Raw genomic sequence first — 19,983 nt, 5'->3', positions numbered from 1 at the left:
TGATTTCAGAGTTATAGCTTCCAGAACCGTGAGAAAATAGATTTCTATTGTTTAATGCCGTTCAGTTCGCTGTCATTTGTTATGATAGCCCTAGGAAACTAATATAACTGAACTAATGAGGTATTCAGCACTATTTTCAACCAAAGCAAAGTGGCCTGAGGACATATGATAGGCGAAGACCAAGTTCCTTCACCTCACAATTTGCCTTAGGCTGAGCTTGATTGAATTTTACTGCCAAATTAGTAATAGCATCATATGCACTGTTATATATTACCCCAACTATCAAATTTATTACTAGAAACTAAAAAGTGAAACCTGTTTTTAAGTTATTATAGAAATGTTAGAAATCTAATCCTGGCCTCCCATCAACTAATTTTAAAGTCAACTCATCCAAAACCACTGTGTTTCTATTCTGGGAAAAAAAAGTTCAAGTTAAGGAGCAGACACCTTTCATCAATCTTTTTATTAACAACCTTCAGAAGATTATAGACTCAGGAAATTAAGTATTAAAGTTTAATTAAGTTACTAAGTCACATAAAAAAAAGTAAGAAAAGGGTAAAAGAAATCCACATTCCTTTAGAGAAAAAATCTTCTGAAGTACATTTGTGTCTGCTGCTTGGATTTTAGAAACAAGTTGGGATATTTTGATTAGACAAGCATTTTGATACTTAAGATATGTAACTAAAATGTAAGAACGGTCATCAGTATTTTAGCATTTTAGACAAGCCAAGAAAATGGATTTTTTCTTTAAGAGATACTTAAATTACATATACAGTCAAAAATATCAGTTAATCTAGTTTGTAGTAATCATAAAAATCTTTGATTCTCAAATCTGGCTCCCTATGAAGACACTCTTGAACAACCTAAAAAGATACAGCTTTGTATCCCTCACTTTCCAAATTCTGATTTGGTAAGTCTGGACTGGGGCCCAGAGACTATTTTATTTTTTTCAAATTCTCCAGCTGATAAGTCGGTTAAGCGTCCGACTTCAGCCAGGTCACGATCTCTCCGTCCGTGAGTTCGAGCCCCGCGTGGGGCTCTGGGCTGATGGCTCAGAGCCTGGAGCCTGTTTCCGATTCTGTGTCTCCCTCTCTCTCTGCCCCTCCCCCGTTCATGCTCTGTCTCTCTCTGTCCCAAAAATAAACGTTGAAAAAAAAATTAAAAAAAAAATTCTCTAGGTGATACTAAGGGGCAACCAGGTTTGAGAACCACTAACATGGGAAACACTTTCATGGAAAAAAGCTTTCATCTCCCAAAGTCTGGGGAATTAGAGCTAGGGTCAATCCAAGGTCAAATACCAAAAGCAAAATATTAGAAGGGAAGTAATCTAATACTTAGGGTCAAGAAACAGAGGCAGGGGTCCGAAAGGGAAACCAGGATCCAGTGTGGAAGCAAGTTTCATGAAACAGGAAGGGAGGTCGGAATGCCAATGAGAAATCGCAATCCGAACACAGAAGATTGTCAGGCAGAACACAGGGAGCCCTGGGATTCAGAACTTTGGGATTAGTCTAAACCAGGATTCAGAGAAACTTTACCTATACCAGACTCCTGTCTTTAGAGACATGCTTTTATGCAAATTCCTCTATTAGAATTTCAGTTCATTCAGGGTTGAATAGCCTTTTTTTTTTCTTTTTTTAGCTTTTAGCAGTTTGCTTTAGTGTCTAGCATTAGATTCATGGCAATCCACAAAATTGAAGTTTTTTACTAGATGATCTTATTTCAATGCAATAATGCCTGTGTGTGTACATGCAAGCTCGTGTGTGTGTATGTGTGTGTGTGTGTGTGTGTGTCTTTACATTTGTGTGTATATTTTTTGTAGAACTTTTCAAACATTTAACTGTTACTTAACAATATTTATTCCATGGAGTTGAATTTACAATGAAACCTTCTAGGGGTACCTGGGTGGCTCAGTCGGTTAAATATCCAACTCTTGATTTCAGCTCATGTCATGATCTCATGGTTCATGGGTTTGAGCCCCGCATCAGGCTCTGTGCTAACAGCACAGGCCTGCTTGACATTCTCTCTCTCTCTCTGCCCCTCCCCTGCACACTTTCTCTCAAAATAAAAAAATAAACTTAAAAAAAAAGGAAAGAAAACCTTCTAAAAATGAGTTTTAAACTTTAGGTAAATTGAAAGGACAGTTGCTATTTTTTGGGTAACAGTAAGACATTTATTTCTTTATAATTTGTTTTCATTCATAAAAAGGACAAAGCACAGTCCTATACTACTCCATTGAAAAAATGATAAAAAATAACTAAAAAAATCAATTCAATATTTATCAGTATCAAATAAAACTACTATCACCTTTCCTGAAATACAAAGAAACAACAGATATGTCTATATCTATATAAAGTTTAATTAAGAATCTTGCGTCTTAAGCAGATGATACATTAGTTAGTTTGACAACAGTTTAAAACTGATGGTCCCAGTCAAATTTGTACAACTGTATGAGGAAATGAAAAGCTTGAGTTATCAGTGTATGAGAGATTTTAATCTACCTTATCTCTGTCACAAATTTAAAATGAAACAACCTCCAAAGTCTGTTTCTTCTTACCTTTCAGAACCATTTCATGCAAAATCTAACCAGTTTTGCTTTTTATTGCAATACATTAGAAATAAAAGGCGAGCATGCATTTGGCAAAAGATTTAGTTGTTGTCGATTATATAAAAATGCCCAACATGGGTCACATTGCAAAAGGAAAACCCCAAAGTGTAACAATGAAAACACAAACATTTGTACAGAAGGCTTACACAGTATTCGTTTCCCTAAAGTATGAAGAGATTTTGTTTCTTTTTCAAATAATTATGTATTTTATGAAATCTGGTAATGATTTTAAGACTGTTGACATACTTCCACTGGGAAATCATCCATTTCACTTATTATTAAAAAGTTTAATTTTATAACAAAGAGTTGAATGTAAACTAATGACATATTTATTGATATTTTCATAATGAAAGCTCTAAACATTTACACATAGATATATAGTACAAAAATTATACAAATTAAAGAAAAGGGGGTAAAGTAGTAATAGTTCTATTTTGCTGCCTGTAAATATTTTTTTATGAACCTATAAGGTATCCTTTCTAAAAAGATAAACTCTATCTCTAATTAGCTAGCAAGGTTGTGCTAATAAAATAGGATTATACCTCCTGAATCATCAGACATTGCACTATTTCATGAGCCAGCTAATCCTTTATTATTCCATTTCTCTCACATCCACACTCAAACACATTTCCTTGCATACCATGGAGAATGAAGAAATGTGCATCTTCCTTTTTACAACTTATGAAAACCTAAAGCACCAACACTTGGGAGACACCATTGGACACATTATTTGTCTCCTCCTGGCCTTCCAGTTTGCAAACTCTCAAAGTACCATTAGCAACATATTGATTTGGTATTTTTAGCCAGTTTTCAGTATTGCATTGAAGTGGGAAATGAGTTTACTAGCAAATTAAAAAAAATAAGGTATATTGTAGATTTTCCAACCTATAGGTGATTTCTTGATACCTTCAATAAAGAAAGCTTTTACTTAGAAATGGAGCACAAAAACAAAGATCCTTAGAATAGTATTAGATCACACTTATACTCACTTAACGTTGTTTATTTCTAGCTGTGTAACGACTGTCACCTCTCAATTAAAAAATGAAAGCATTCTACTTTTCAAAATTCATTATTCTATGTATGAATAAATACAGCAATATGATGATACTCTAGAGAAGAGCTGTGATTTTTGAGGTTTGAAACTGATGATGAGAAAAGCATAAAATATCTTCAGAATATCATATAAAAGTAAAGAAAAACCTTCCTATGGTATGTTAACTTTACCACTAAAAATCTAACGTAAAATTATTACTGATTCTGAAAATCAAGCATTTAGAAAATTACTTACTTCCAAAATAAGAATACTGATACAATTTCTAGAATTTGGTTTTCAATATTCAGAATCTTTCAACTCATTCAGTAAAATGAGTTGCTCATGGAATTTATGTCCAAATGTTTCAGTTATACTCCATTTTTTTTCAAGAAAACTCAAAATGTCATGAATGATAGGGGCCATTCGAAAATATGCAGGACCCGAAACAGAGAATAGTACAAGAGACTGTTTTACTCTTACATTTACCACATACAGTCAACATTTCAACCTCTATTATATTTCACAACTTGTTATTAAATTTAAAGCACCTGTGTATGGTGATTTTACTTTTCACTCTACAGCCTATAGTATTGAATTGAACACTGTAACTTGTCCCATTGGATTAAATCATGCAACTGTCACAGAATCAGGTTAAGTGGTTTATAAGGCATATTGGAACGAGTTAAAAATCATTTTATACCCATTTAAAAGTTTATTCTTTTGGACGAAGGGGTTCCTGAATGCCTCAGTCATAATGTATGTTGTAAATCAGTTGGAGAGTTTGTTAAAGTATCATTTATTTGGCTTAGGGTGGAGCCACAGAAAATGGAAGGAAATATATTCATCATAGGGATGAAGGTGTCCTCTGTGTCCTCTAAGCTGGGCTGGGAGCAGCAGCTGTCACATCACACTCAGAAATCCAGGTAGACAAGGATGCCAAGGGCAGGCAGCAGTAAGCCAAGAAGGCTTGGTGATAGGGTGGATACACCTGCGAAGTAAATAAAAAAGTACATATTATTTCATTGAGAATGGCACTGTTTCTCATTTACCCTGCTTTGGGAAAGGCCAGATTTTTTTTTTTTTTTTAAATTTATTTTTTCAACGTTTATTTATTTTTGGGACAGAGAGAGACAGAGCATGAACGGGGGAGGGGCAGAGAGAGAGGGAGACACAGAATCGGAAACAGGCTCCAGGCTCCGAGCCATCAGCCCAGAGCCTGACGCGGGGCTCGAACTCCCGGACCGCGAGATCGTGACCTGGCTGAAGTCGGACGCTTAACCGACTGCGCCACCCAGGCGCCCCATGGGAAAGGCCAGATTATGTAGGTTTGAAAATCAAATGGTTCCTTTAAAAAAAATTCTCTGTTCTTAAGTAATATAAAGAAAAAAAAAATCTGATCAAGAATTTTGTGTGTGAGAGCACGTGACTCTCTACATGTTCTTATAAATCATTTATGATAAGATCACAAATGCTTAGGTTTTCCCTATAATCCAGCTGTCCCAAATGTCTACCAGAAGGTGATAAGTGAAAAAACATATGGAAATAAGCAAACAAATGAAAAAACACTGAAGGTGTTAAAAAATAAGATAAAAAGATGTACTAAAAATACTAATAATGTTACCTGGTATAAAAACATCATGGGTATATTAGATAAATTTTGCATAATTTCATATCCCAACAGTTTTAAGGCATTTAGGTGCTCAGATACAAATGATTTGAGTAATATATATATAATATAATATATACATATATATTTATATATATAAATATATAAATAATGTAATGTATAATAATATATAATATATAATATATATAATATATATGTATATATGTATATATGTATATATATGTATATATGTATATATGTGTGTGTGTGTATATATATATATATATATATATATATATATATATATAATAGGTGCTCATCTCAACAGGTGCCCTCCTCAATACCCATCACCCACCCTTCCCCTCCCTCCCACCCCCCATCAGCCCTCATATTGTTCTCAGTTTTTAAGAGTCTCTTATGCTTTGTCTCTCTCTCACTCTAACCTTTTTTTTTCCCTTTCCGTCCCCCATGGGTTCCTGTTAAGTTTCTGAAGATCCACATGAGAGTGAACACATATGGTATCTGTCTTTCTCTGTATGGCTTATTTCACTTAACATGACACTCTCCAGTTCCATCCACATTGCTACAAAGGGCCATATTTCGTTCTTTCTCATTGCCACATAGTACTCCATTGTGTATATAAACCACAATTTCTTTATCCATTCATCAGTTGATGGACATTTAGGCTCTTTCCATAATTTGCCTATTGTTGAGAGTGCTGCTATAAACATTGGGGTACAAGTGACCCTATGCATCAGTACTCCTGTATCCCTTGGGTAAATTCCTAGCAGTGCTATTGCTGGGTTATAGGGTAGGTCTATTTTTAATTTTTTGAGGAACTTCCACATTGTTTTCCAGAGCAGCTGCACCAGTTTGCATTCCCACCAACAGTGCAAGAGGGTTCATGTTTCTCCACATCCTCTCCAGCATCTACAGTCTCCTGATTTGTTCATTTTGGCCACTCTGACTGGTGTGAGGGGGTATCTGAGTGTGATTTTGATTTGTATTTCCCTGATGAGGAGTGACGTTGGGCATCCTTTCATGTGCCTGTTGGCCATCCAGATGTCTTCTTTAGAGAAGTGTCTATTCATGTTTTCTGCCCATTTCTTCACTGGGTTATTTGTTTTTCAGGTGTGGAGTTTGGCGAGCTCTTTATAGATTTTGGAGACTAGCCCTTTGTCCGATATGTCATTTGCAAATATCTATTCCCATTCCATTGGTTGCCTTTTAGTTTTGTTGATTGGTTCCTTTGCTGTGCAGAAACTTTTTATCTTCATAAGGTCCCAATAGCTCATTTTTGCTTTTAATTCCTTTGCCTTTGGGGATGTGTCAAGTAAGAAATTGCTACGGCTGAGGTCAGAGAGGTCTTTTCCTGCTTTCTCCTCTAGGGTTTTGATGGTTTCCAGTCTCACATTCAGGTCCTTTATCCATTTTGAGTTTATTTTTGTGAATGGTGTGAGAAAGTGGTCTAGTTTCAACCTTCTGCATGTTGCTGTCCAGTTCTCCCAGCACCATTTGTTAAAGAGGCTGTCTTTTTTCCATTGGATGTTCTTTCCTGCTTTGTCAAAGATGAGTTGGCCATACGTTTGTGGGTCTAGTTCTGGGGTTTCTATTCTATTCCATTGGTCTATGTGTCTGTTTTTGTGCCAATACCATGCTGTATTGATGATTACAGCTTTGTAGTAGAGGCTAAAGTCTGGGATTTTGATGCCTCCTGCTTTGGTCTTCTTCAAAATTACTTTGGCTATTTGGGGCCTTTTGTGGTTCCATATGAATTTTAGGATCGCTTGTTCTAGCTTTGAGAAGAATGCTGGTGCAATTTTGATTGGGATTGCATTGAATGTGTAGATAGCTTTGGGTAGTATTGACATTTTAACAATATTTATTCTTCCAACCCATGAGCATGGAATGTTTTTCCATTTCTTTATATCTTCTTCAATTTCCTTCATAAGCTTTCTATAGTTTTCAGCATACAGATCTTTTACATCTTTGGTTAGATTTATGCCTAGGTATGTTATGCTTCTTGGTGCAATTGTGAATGGGATCAGTTTCTTTGTCTTTCTGTTGCTTCATTATTAGTGTATAAGAATGCATTTGATTTCTGTACATTGATTTTGTATCCTGCAACTTTGCTGAATTCATGTATCAGTTCTAGCAGACTTTTGGTGGAGTCTATCGGATTTTCCATGTATAATATCATGTCATCTGCAAAAAGTGAAAGCTTAATTTCATCTTTGCCAATTTTGATGGCTTTGATTTCCTTTTGTTGTCTGATGCTAGAACTTACAACACTATGTTAAACAACAGCGGTGAGAGTGGATATCCCTGTCGTGTTCCTGATCTCAGGGAGAAAGCTCTCAGTTTTTCCCCATTGAGGATGATGTTAGCTGTGGGCTTTTCATAAATGGCTTTTATGATCTTTAAGTATGTTCCTTCTATCCGGACTTTCTTGAGGGTTTTTATTAAGAAACATTGCTGAATTTTGTCAAATGATTTTTCTGCATTGATTGACAGGATCATATGGTTCTTATCTTTTCTATTATTAATGTTATGTATCACGTTGATTGATTTACGAATGTTGAACCAGCCCTGCATCCCAGGAATGAATCCCGCTTGATCATGGTGAATAATTCTTTCTTTATGCTGTTGAATTCGATTTGCTAGTATCTTATTGAGAATTTTTGCATCCATATTCATCAGGGATATTGGCCTGTAGTTCTCTTTTTTTACTGGGTCTCTGTCTGGTTTAGGAATCAAAGTAATACTGGCTTCATAGAATAAGTCTGGAAGTTTTCCTTCCCTTTCTATTTTTTGGAATAGCTTGAGAAGGATAGGTAATAGCTCTGCTTTAAATGTTGGGTAGAACTCCCCTGGGAAGCCATCTGGTCCTGGACTCTTATTTGTTGGGAGATTTTTGATAACTGATTCAATCTTCGCTGGTCATGGGTCTGTTCAAGCTTTCTATTTCCTCCTGATTGAGTTTGGTAAGTGTGTGCATGTTTAGGAATTTGTCCATTTCTTCCAGGTTGTCCAGTTTGTTGGCACATAGTTTTTCATAGTATTCCCTGATATTTGCTTGTATTTCTGAGGGATTGTAATAATTCCGTTTTCATTCATGATTTTATCTGTTTGGATCATCTCCCTTTTCTTTTTGAGAAGCCTGGCTTTTATCCATTTTGTTTATTTTTTCAAAAAAACAACTCTTGTTTTCCATGATCTGCTCTACAGGTTTTTTAGATTCTATATTGTTTATTTCTGCTCTGATCTTTATTATTGCTCTTCTTCTGCTGGGTTTAGGGTGTCTTTGCTGTTCTGCTTCTATTTCCTTTAGGTGTTCTGTTAGATTTTGTATTTGGAATTTTTCTTGTTTCTTGAGATAGGCCTGGATTACAATGTATTTTTCTCTCAGGACTGCCTTCGCAGCATCCCAAAGCATTTGGATTGTTGTATTTTCATTTTTGTTTGTTTCCATATATTTTTTAATTTCTTCTCTAATTTCCTGGTTGACCCATTCATTATTTAGTAGGGTGTTCTTTATCCTCCATGGTTTTTCCTGTGGTTGATTTCAAGCTTCATAGCATTGTGGTCTGAAAGTATGCATGGTATGATCTCAGTTCTTGTATACTTATGAAGGGCTGTTTTGTGACCCAGAATGTGATCTATCTTGGAGAATGTTCCATGTGCACTCGAGAAGAAAGTATATTCTGTTGCTTTGGGATGCAGAGTTCTAAATATATTTGTCAAGTCCATCTGATCCAATGTATCATTCAGGGCCCTTGTTTCTTTATTGACCGTGTGTCTAGATGATCTATCCATTTCTGTAAGTGGGGTGTTAAAGTCCCCTGCAATTACCACATTCTTATCAATAAGGTTGCTTATGTTTGTGATTCATTGTTTTATATATTTGGGGGCTCCTGTATTCGGTGCATAGACATTTATAATTGTTAGCTCTTCCTGATAGATAGACCCTGTAATTATTATATAATGCCCTTCTTCATCTCTTGTTACAGTCCTTAATTTAAAGTCTAGTTTGTCTGATATAAGTATGGCTACTCCAGCTCCCTTTTGACTTCCAGTAGCATGATAAATAGTTCTCCATCCCCTCACTTTCAATCTGAAGGTGTCCTCAGGTCTAAAATGAGTCTCTTGTAGACAGCAAATAGATTGGTCTTGTTTTTTTATCCATTCTGATACCCTATGTCTTTTGGTTGGTGCATTTAGTCCCTTTACGTTCAGTGTTATTATAGAAAGATAGGAGTTTAGAGTCATTGTGATGTCTGTAGGTTTCATGCTTGTAGCGATGTCTCTGGTACTTTGTCTCACAGGATCCCCCTTAGGATCTCTTGTAGAGCTGGTTTAGTGGTGATGAATTCCTTCAGTTTTTGTTTGTTTGGGAAGACCTTTATCTCTCCTTCTATTCTAAATGACAGATTTGCTGGATAAAGGATTCTCGGCTGCATATTTTTTCTGTTCATCACATTGAAGATTTCCTGCCATTCCTTTCTGGCCTGCCAAGTTTCAGTAGAGAGATCCGTCACAAGTCTTATCAGTCTCCCTTTATATGTTAGAGCATGTTTATCCCTAGCTGCTTTCAGAATTTTCTCTTTATCCTTGTATTTTGCCAGTTTCACCATTATATGTCATGCAGAAGATCGATTCAAGTTACGTCTGAAGGGAGTTCTCTGTGCCTCTTGGATTTCAATGGCTTTTTCCTTCCCCAGATCAGGGAAGTTCTTAGCTATTATTTCTTCAAGTACACCTTTAGCACCTTTCCCTCTCTCTTCCTCCTCTGGAATACCAATTATGCGTAGATTATTTCTCTTTAGTGCATCACTTAGTTCTCTAATTTTCCCCTCATACTCCTGGATTTTTTTATCTCTCTTTTTCTTAGCTTCCTCTTTTTACATAATTTTATCTTCCAGTTCACCTATTCTCTCCTCTGCCTCTTCAATCCGAGCTGTGGTTGTCTCCATTTTATTTTGCAGCTCATTTATAGCATTTTTTAGCTCCTCCTGGCTGTTCCTTAGTCCTTTGATCTCTGTAGCAAGAGATTCTCTGCTGTCCTCTATACTGTTTTCAAGCCCAGTGATTAATTTTATGACTATTATTCTAAATTCACTTTCTGTTATATTGTTTAAATCCTTTTTGATTAGTTCGTTAGCTGTCGTTATTTCCTGGAGATTCTTTTGAGGGGAATTCTTCCATTTCCTCATTTTGGATAGTCCCTGGAGTGGTGCAGGACTGCGGGGCCCTTGCCCTGTGCTGTCTTGAATAACTTGCATTGGTGAGCTGGGCCGCAGTCAGACCTGATGTCTGCCCCCAGCCCACCTCTGGGGCCACAGTCAGACTGGTGTGTGCCTTCTCTTCCCCTCTCCTAGGGGCGGGATTCACTGTGGGGTGGCATGGCCTGTCTGGGCTACTTGCACACTGCCAGGCTTGTGGTGCTGGGGATCTGGCATATTAGCTGGGGTGGATTGGCAAGGTGCACAGGAGCGGGAGGGGCAGGCTCAGCTCGCTTTTCCTTTGGAGATCCGCTTCGGGAGGGGCCCTGCAGCACCTGGAGGGAGTCAGACCCACCACCAGAGTGATGGATCCTCAGAAGCACAATGTTGGGTGTTTGCACGGTGCAAGAGAAGTTCCCTGACAGGAACTGGTTCTCTTTGGGATTTTGGCTGGGGGATGGGCGAGGGATATGGCGCTGGCGAGCACCTTTGTTCCCCACCAAGCTGAGTTCTGTTGTCTGGGGCTCAACAACTCTCCTCCCGTTGTCCTCCAGCCCTCATTCTCTCCGAGCAGAGCTGTTAGCTTATAACCTTCCAGATGTTAAGTCCCGCTTGCTGTCCGAACACACTCCATCTGTCCCCTCCACTTTTGCAAGCCAGACTTGGGGGCTCTGTTCTGCTGGCGGGCTGCCCCTCTGCCCCAGCTCCCTCCTGCCAGTCCGTGTAGCATGCACTGACTCTCCGCCCTTCCTACCCTCTTCTGTGTGCCTGTCGCCTATGCTTGGCTCCAGAGAATCTGTTCTGCTAGTCTTCTGGTGGTTGTCTGGGTTATTTAGGCAGGTGTGGGTGGAATCTAAGTGATCAGCAGGATGCAGTGAGCCCAGTGTCCTCCTACACCACCATCTTCCTATTCATTTCTCTGTATTCTTGATAATAGTAAATAACCTATTCGAATTTTTATATAAGGAAAAATTGCTTTGAGATACTATGTTATGAATTAAAAATAAAAATGATGTCATGTACTCTGGACTTGAATGACATCTTGAGCTAATCATTACATCTAGAAGGGTTCCTTCTGTTGTCCAGTTTATGGGTGCAGGTATTGCCCACGTTGGAATTCTTGAGAAAAGGCTAACAAAGGGGATCAAGAAGGCACATTCTTCTTTTCCACTCTCCACATCTATTAGGCAGTATCTTCACTGAACACACTACTGGGATGAATGCTGAGCTAAAAACTACAGTCAACAGCTCATAAATATAATAGATGTGTGTCAAGTTATAGACACAAGTTATAGGAGTTATTCTGAAACCTTAAAACATTATTAGCTACCATGTTAACAGTGACTCCAAACAGCCCTTTCTGTGGAATATTCCTCTTGTATTAGGAAGAGTCAGGGCATTTATCTTGACTCTCTAGTCATTAGAAGCACATTCCCATTCTCCACAGGATGGAAGATGATTGTGTCTATCTGCAAACATGTATTTCACTAGTACCCTGTTAGTAGCATTGAGTACTGCATGGAAAACTTAAGAGAAGTATCATTTGACACAGACAAAAAAATAAGCAGGACGGTGAGGGTCAAAAGTGTGGGCAAACAAGAAGGGCAATATAAGTGGCTGCTTATAGTCCATTAATGCCGATGCTGCATAACATTATCAATTGTGATGATAACACTAATAGCAAACTATGAATGCTACTACTTCCTGATCTACAGCCATAAGACAGACACTACGCTGGCCAGTTGTATATATTATGACGTTAACACAACAGCCTGTGATGGTAGGTCTTACCATCCTGCTTTTATAGATTAGGTAACTCAGTGTCAGGTAAAATGACTTGTTCAAAGCCAATTGCCAGTAGACTGGCAGAGCCAGGTTTCCATCTCAGATTGGTCAGGCCCCAAAGGCCGTATTCCATTTTCTGCCACTTTCTACAGATAGCTTTGGAAAAGGATCAGTTCTAGAAATGCATAAGGACACTACCCTCCACACTTAAAAAGGCACAGAAGGAAAATTATATGAGACATATGAGAAAGCACAGCACCTAAGTTGTTTCAAAGAGTCTTTGGATTCACGTAGTATTTTTTCATTCTATTTTTCTACATAGATATTTTAAAAATTATGCCACAGTCCACATGTTATTTTATTCTGACAAGGTGACCAATAGTAAACCTCAATCACACAGAAAAACATTAGTTTTCAAAGTCTGACCTAAGTTAAATGATCTGTTCTGAAGACTTTTGTCTGACAATGAGTGCAGGGTCTCTCTGTACTGCTGCGTCCTTTGACCACAAATTACATCGGTGACGGGTCCACATTCATGTACTTGCCTAAATGGTGGGTTGGCTCATACAAACTTTGGCTGCAGAAAGAAGTTTAGGCAATTGTGGATGCCAGCTTGAAGTTTTGGTGTTAGTATGAAAACCAAATACAATTTCATAATTTGTGGCTTCAACATCAGGATATTTGATTTATTTTAAATAAACTCTTCATGTTTATGTGTGTTATATTTAATTTCTCTAATGGCTCAAGCTTATGTAATTGTGGTCTTCATCTTCAATTCTCTTCCACATTCCAAGCACAAATTAGAGACCTGACTGAATTACTATTTAAAGGGCATTTTAAATGTGGGCTCCCCTTATTCTTCAAGGGTTTTCAATATATATTGGTTTTATATCTAACAAAATATATATCAAAATAATGCTATCAAGCACAATGTCATAATTATATGGTAAGTAGTGAACACATATTTTGCTTTCACATATTTACTGCATGTCAAACATGAACATGTGAATCATTTTTCCCTATCAGAACAAAACCAAAGCCAATTTAGAGTACTATATTTTTTCTACTGGATTTTCTTGATTTTTCTTTTTACCTAACCTTCACTGATCTATTATTTCTTTCAGAAAGGATTCCTAATGGAGGGAATTTTATGTTGAGAAAGAAATTCTAATTAAAAGTTAAGCAGTGCTTAACTATCTGTGCAAGTTTTATGATAAGCAGAGAACCATTCTAGTCAGTTTTTAATACAGATCTACTTTCTTGTTTTTTTTTTCCATTTATTTATTTATTTTGAGAGAGTGAGAACAGGGGAGGGGCAGAGAGGGAGAGAGAGAATCCCTAGCAGGCTCCACACTGTCAGTGTAGAGCATGATGGGGGGCTTGAACTCATTAACTGTGAGATCATGACCTGAGCCAAAATCAAGAGTCGGATGCTTAACTGACTGAGCCACCCAGGCATCCCACAAATCTCTTTTTTGGTGCTTCAATTTGGACATTATAGTCCAATCCAAATTGCTACTGCTTGTCTATCATGCATGATGCCATGGGACAGAGAAGTTCATTCTTGTGGTGTCACTCTTTGTGTTCACACTGTTCATATTTCTAAATTGTAAACACTTCAGGAAAAGGAATAAACCCAAACTGTATTTTCAGCTGTGTTGACTAATACCAAGTGCTGCACATAGTGAATACTTGATCTGTAATGTTATAATATAAATAATTTTAACAGCTAGAAGCCCTTAACCTTTTCTGATTAAGGGTACAAGTTGGGAGAGAAAGCAAAAGGGTAGGAAAGGGGGCTTAATAAAGAAGACAAAGGAAACCACTGTGATCTGTAGTGGAACCATTGGTATTTCCTTACATTTTATATTCTTTCTACTCTATAATCTCTCTAACTTTTAGGGATCTGGGGCAAGGAAAGGGGTTATCCATTCCTGTAAATGCTTTTCTTCAGGAAATCCCGGTTTTTTTTCTCCATCAGAGAGAGGATATTGAAAAAAAAACACAACAAAAAGGCATTTATTGTGGTACCTGGCTGGCTCAGTCAGTAGAGCATGTGACTCTTGATCTTGGGTGGTGAGTTTGAACCCCACATTGGGAGTACTTAAAAATTGGGAGTACTTAAAAATAAAATCATTTTAAAAAGCCATTTATCTATTTTACCACTTGGTTGTGGAATCCTCTTATTTGTCTTGTTAGAACATTACTTCAGATTCTTTCAGTCTTATAATTGGCTCTGGACTTAGGGAAGAAAGATTTTAGATAAGATGGTTGATTCCCCACAACCTAGAGGCATGTTTAATACACATTCACTGTATTAGGTACGTATCAGTGGGTGTTTGCTATTGAAATTTGTCAAGTTAACAGAACATTTTTTGGGATAGCAGCAAACTTAAGTCAAAGAGTAGAAATCTGTCTGGGACTGAGAGTGGAAATCAGATTAGATGGAAAAAGAACAAAGCCACATGTCATTATTCAGGTTAGTGTGAAAGACACAGATAATGCCAACTGTAAGCTTCACTGGAGATACTTCAGAGGTCAAGCCACAGCTACAAAATTCCATAATGGCCCCTTCATTGAGGGGCTAGTGCTGTGTTACCCATGATGCCCCCGGTGTGCTTTACTTCCCATCTATTACTGGGAATACTCAATTGATCAACCGCCCTCTACTCATGATGGCCCCCCAACCCTAGTTAATTTCTGCTTCTCCTATCCTTACTTGGAAAACAGCAGGTCCAGAACTGATTGTTAACTCCCTTACACCCTGCTCTGAATTCTTCAGCAGGGACTCAAGTCTCACGTAAGAAGCTTGTCCATCTCACTTGAGTGGTGTTCCACAACTGCTCTGGCTTGTTTCTTTGCTGCATCCAGTCTGACTACATGTCAGACTACAGGTTTGTGCTTGGTCTTCAGCTGTGTAGGTTTTCACAGAATCAAGAGGCAAACATGAGGATCAGTAAGGAGATCAGTGTCCTGGTAGGAGCTGTAAAGCTGTACTGGCAATAGTAGTAGCATGTGGCAGATAAGAATAAGACCTCTGGGGAGAGGCAAAGAAGGCAAAGTCCAAATCCTGCCTCTGCCTTTTACTGGCTAGGTAATCTTTAGTGTGTGTCTTAATCTTTTTATGCCTCAGTTTCTTCAGCTATAAAATGAAGATAATGTCTCATGGCTTTATTGTGAGAATTGAGAAGATGTCTATTAATGGTTCTTATATATATTTTAGCAGAAATCTTTAGAAGCAATCATGCGTGGAAGTCCATGACTGAACTAAGAGGAAAAGGGATGCTTTATTCAAAGATGTGCCTGGAGAAGGAGACTAGAGACCTTTGCCTCCTCCATGGTCATGCTGGTACTTGTACTCCCGCAAGCCCATCACTCCACACAGCATGTGGAGATCTGCTTATCACAGTTTGAAAACAGCTGCCTTATGTAAAGCACTTCAGAAAATGCATGGCTAATAGAAAATTCCTGTAAATTGTAGTAATTCATACTACATTTGGCCTGTGCCCAGGTGGGAGAGGGGCAGACAGAGATGGGGACAGAGGCAGAAGTAGGCTCCATGCTGACAGTGGAGAGCGCGATGCAGGGCTTGAAGTAATGAACTGTGAGAGCATGACTGAGCCAAAGTTGGACATTTAACTGACTGAGACACCAGGCACCCCAATACTGTTCATTTCTTGCAATAGATTTCTTGTACTATATTTTTTGAAAAGTAGATGGGTGAAAAGCAAAGAAAAACAATAAAAAAGGCAGGTGTCCCTTGCATACAACCTACATTTGAGACATACATGTCTACTTACTGTTCCCCAATCACACACATGTCCTTTTAGTGCAAAAATATTCCTAGAATGTCCTTCCACCTATTAAGACTGGGCATACTGAACTTTATTGTAGTGGTCTAGCTCAAGTGTTATCTCCTCTGAGGTATTATAGTTGGGATCTTTGGTTTCTGGTAACAGGAACCCAACTAAAGAGCCAATGTCATACGGATTTTGGACAACTAGAGCCAGAGACTTCAACCTCTGTGTCTTCCGTGTCGCTGACTTTCATCTCTTCTTCCTTTGCATATTGCCTCAAATTCTCAGACACACTTCTCCTCCAGACACACAAGAGCACTAAGCTCGCTGTCATATATTCTCAAGAAGAAAATGACGACATCTTTTTACCCAAATTCTAGTGAGAAAACTGTGAAGGAAAGATTCTGATTTGCAGAGTCTGGATCAAACAGCCACTCCCAGACCAACCACTGTGGCTGAATTAGTGAATTTCTGTAATAGAACCAGCTTGGAACAGGTTCCCATCCCTTTACTAATCAGTGTGGCCAAGGAGACAAGGTGACTTAAGATGTCAATGTTCATTCTGATCTCAGGAGGGGGTACCTTCCCCAGGGAAAGAGCTATGAGGATCAAAAAGCAAAATAAGAGTTCTGAGAGAAAATGAGAGCACACTTCAACTAAAAAGTACAAATGCCCACTGAGTCACCAAAGTAACATAGAATAATCCTTATCTCCTAAATTTGTTGACTATGGTATGCTTTTTGTCAAGGAATAAGTCACAAGAATAATATTCTGCCCATAACTTTGGAAAATGTGTTTTGTGGTAATTGGAAAAATATGTTTCAGATAATTGCTCACCTCTCTAACTTGCCTTCCTCAACTTTTGCATATTTTTCCAATTCCAATCAAAATAAGAAAAGCAAGTGATCTATTTAGCTACTGAAGATTTAAGGACTAATTATTTCTGTAAACTAGTCACAGTAATGGAGCCATTTTTATGGGTAAACATTGAAAGTCACTCAGGATGGGTGCAACATTAGATACTGTAAGCCTGGAGGCTACTTTTCTTTTTTGGGGGGTAGGGGGTGGAGTACACAAATATGTATGGTTATATTTACCCTAAGATCTGAATTTCAGCAGCAGTGATAATTACATAAAGGACGAGCTAAGAAATTTAATAAACTACTATGGTTGGGTCTACATAAGATCTGCATTTCTGACCTTATTTATTTGTACAGGAAGACCTAGAAAGAGTTTGTCATTTTACAAATTCAATCAATCATAAGGATTTAGTCTGGTTAAGAAGTGGTGAAGCGTTTATTTTTGGTTAGCCTAACCCACTGGGAATTCTCCATCTATCTTTTACTAATTATATACCCTTCAGCAAACTATTTAATTATATCTGCTTCTCCACTGGATTGTTGTATGAAGTTGGAAATGATACTTATTTTCCTAAGTTTTGTGGCAGAAATGGTTGAAAACAAGGGTTAAAGAAGGAAGAGCTGTTTCTGACTTTGAGATACTGAAATGCAACTTAAAGTATGGGTGTGTTTTCTTACAAAGACAATTAAGACAAAAATTAGGCAATCCAATTTTCTCGCAGGACTTAACAACTGAGCAATGTTTGCCACTGAGGCAAAACCAAATTACTTTAAAATGTTATTTAAAAATTTTCCTTGACTATTGGGATTTTATGAAAATATTGGATTTGGTTGAGTCATTTCTGGAATTTCCATACTTTCTGTCTCTTCTTTGCATACTTTCTCTTGCACGATTCTCCTGCCCTACCAGCCCCAGGTTCCCACCCCATTCTTTATCCCATCTAAATGCTATCAATAATGAGGGTTTAGAATAGAGCTGATGTATAAAACTGGAAAACTTATAAAGTAGGAAAGTTTTACTTGCATGGAAACTGGCATAAAATTTGCAATAAAACGCCTACAATTCAGTGAGGTTAATGTTAAAATTTCCTTTAGGCCATATACCAAAATTATTTTTATAAATTGCCTAGTGCTTATTAAAAATTAGAGGAGGTGACTTTTTAGAAAGGTAGTTGGATTTTCTTCAAATAGGTCTCCAGGGGAAAATGCTGAGACATGTTTCAGTTTTAAATCAATTATTATAAGCGTTAACTACCTGCCCTTGACAAAATGAAGTAATGGATATTTACCCAGTTGGTTTTAAAAGTTTCTGGGGGAAAAAAAGCAAAAGGGAAATCAGACAATAAAATGAGTTTGTTCTTTGAGTTACAGAGTTTTCTGAACTTTTCCATCATTTTTTTTTCTTTAGATATCTATTTTTTATGGTGTCTATCAGCTTACTTATTTTGCTTTTGGTAATTTTGTCTCTGTATGTCTCTTTGAGATGGGAAAATACTAAGCTTTGTGGAGAAGGAAAAAGGTAGCCTAAGGCCTACTTCCAGTTCTTTCAATAGCTAGTTGTATAACTTCAGGCAAGATAATATTTGGACTCAAGATGTGGCTCTGAGGCTGGTGTGATCTTTGGCTATTTTACTTGTGAAGGATGTGAATTTTCCTTCTGGAAAATGATAGGGTTCAATGTTATAAGTCCTAAGGTTCCTAGTATGGCCATGAGTCTATGATTCTAAGCAAGCCATAATGTATTTAAGAATATCAAACATTGAACCATCAAATTTGCAAACATATTTGTTATATTTCCCCTCATTTATAATAATCAAAGTTGATACTAGTTTATAAATACACATTAAAAGTTTGATCATGTAAGTGATAGTGGCTTTGATGGTTTTTTTCACATTCATGCAACCCACTAATCTTTTTTTGGCAGGGGTACGTGGTTTGCTGGCAGCTTATCTTAGCAATTGTACTCTTTCCTTACTGTTGACTCTGGCCCTTTCCATGTCAGAATGCTAGACTGCCAGGAAGCATTTCCTCTTTGAGAAAGAAACGAGCATTTACAATACAATGATGACCAAGTATTTGCTGGGAAATGTAAAAGTACCTTCCAACTGCCTATTGGCCAACAAGCATATGCTCAAACAACCTACTTTGATATGTTTTGGGCAAGATAAGACTGTAACTATGAGGGCCTTTTAATTTTTTTTTTTAACGTTTATTTATTTTTGAGACAGAGAGAGACAGAGCATGAACGGGGGAGGGTCAGAGAGAGTGGGAGACACAGAATCGGAAACAGGCTCCAGGCTCCAGGCTCCGAGCTGTCAGCACAGAGCCCAACGCGGGGCTCGAACTCACGGACCACGAGATCATGACCCGAGCCGAAGTCGGCCGCTTAACCGACTGAGCCACCCAGGCGCCCCTATGAGGGCCTTTTAGATTAGCTTACCTAGTCCTGAAGAAATGCAAGGTGATGTTTTCACAAGAGCATGAGACTCCACATTAGAAAGAATTCTATTTGAATATTTGTGCCCTCAGTGCTCTATGTGAATGTATTTGAATATATTTGTCCTCACAAGGTACTTAAGCCTTCAGAGCCTCCATTTCCTTATCTATAAAATGGGGAATGTAATACACAGCAGGGTATTTGTGATCATTAAATGGAAAAAAACCCGCTAAAAACGTAAAGTAAAAGTCATCTGATAATTATAAATTTGAAATATGAAATATAATTCGTGCACTAAAACAATTATTTCATGAATTTTTAATGAGAATACACTGAGCCGGGGGTGAGACAGAGAAGACCCAGACCTCAGTATTTGGGTTGCATTCTACACCAAATGTGCAACATGTATATAGTGGATTTCATGGGTTTATTTTTTTTTCAACTTATATGAAACTTTTAACGAATAACATTCAAATTATTTATTTGTGATTAATTCACAAACAACCAGAGTCAGCTTGTTAGATCTCTGCATTTGGCTTTGGAAACAGCTGTTAGAACATTCTTACATGGGTAGCCCTTGTTTTGTGGAATGCATTAAACTACCACGAGAATCAGTTTTTTCTCAACCTTGGTTAAAG

General features: G+C 37.7%; 1 protein-coding gene across 2 annotated transcripts in view; it reads right to left on the bottom strand.

Moving 5' to 3' along the window:
• Nucleotides 1-2,233: 2,233 nt before the first annotated feature.
• The window catches only part of CNTN1 (contactin 1), a 366,494-nt gene continuing 348,744 nt past the window's right edge, over nucleotides 2,234-19,983 (bottom strand). For both annotated transcript variants that reach the window (XM_047868302.1, XM_047868303.1), the window contains one exon: nucleotides 2,234-4,626. In XM_047868302.1, the coding sequence (XP_047724258.1) occupies nucleotides 4,550-4,626 (77 nt within the window). In that variant the 3' untranslated portion in view covers nucleotides 2,234-4,549. The remainder of the gene's footprint in view (nucleotides 4,627-19,983) is intronic.

This window comes from Prionailurus viverrinus, chromosome B4 (assembly GCF_022837055.1).
Source record: "Prionailurus viverrinus isolate Anna chromosome B4, UM_Priviv_1.0, whole genome shotgun sequence".
NCBI classification, from domain to species: domain Eukaryota; kingdom Metazoa; phylum Chordata; class Mammalia; order Carnivora; family Felidae; genus Prionailurus; species Prionailurus viverrinus.
This window is presented reverse-complemented; position numbering and strand designations above follow the sequence as displayed.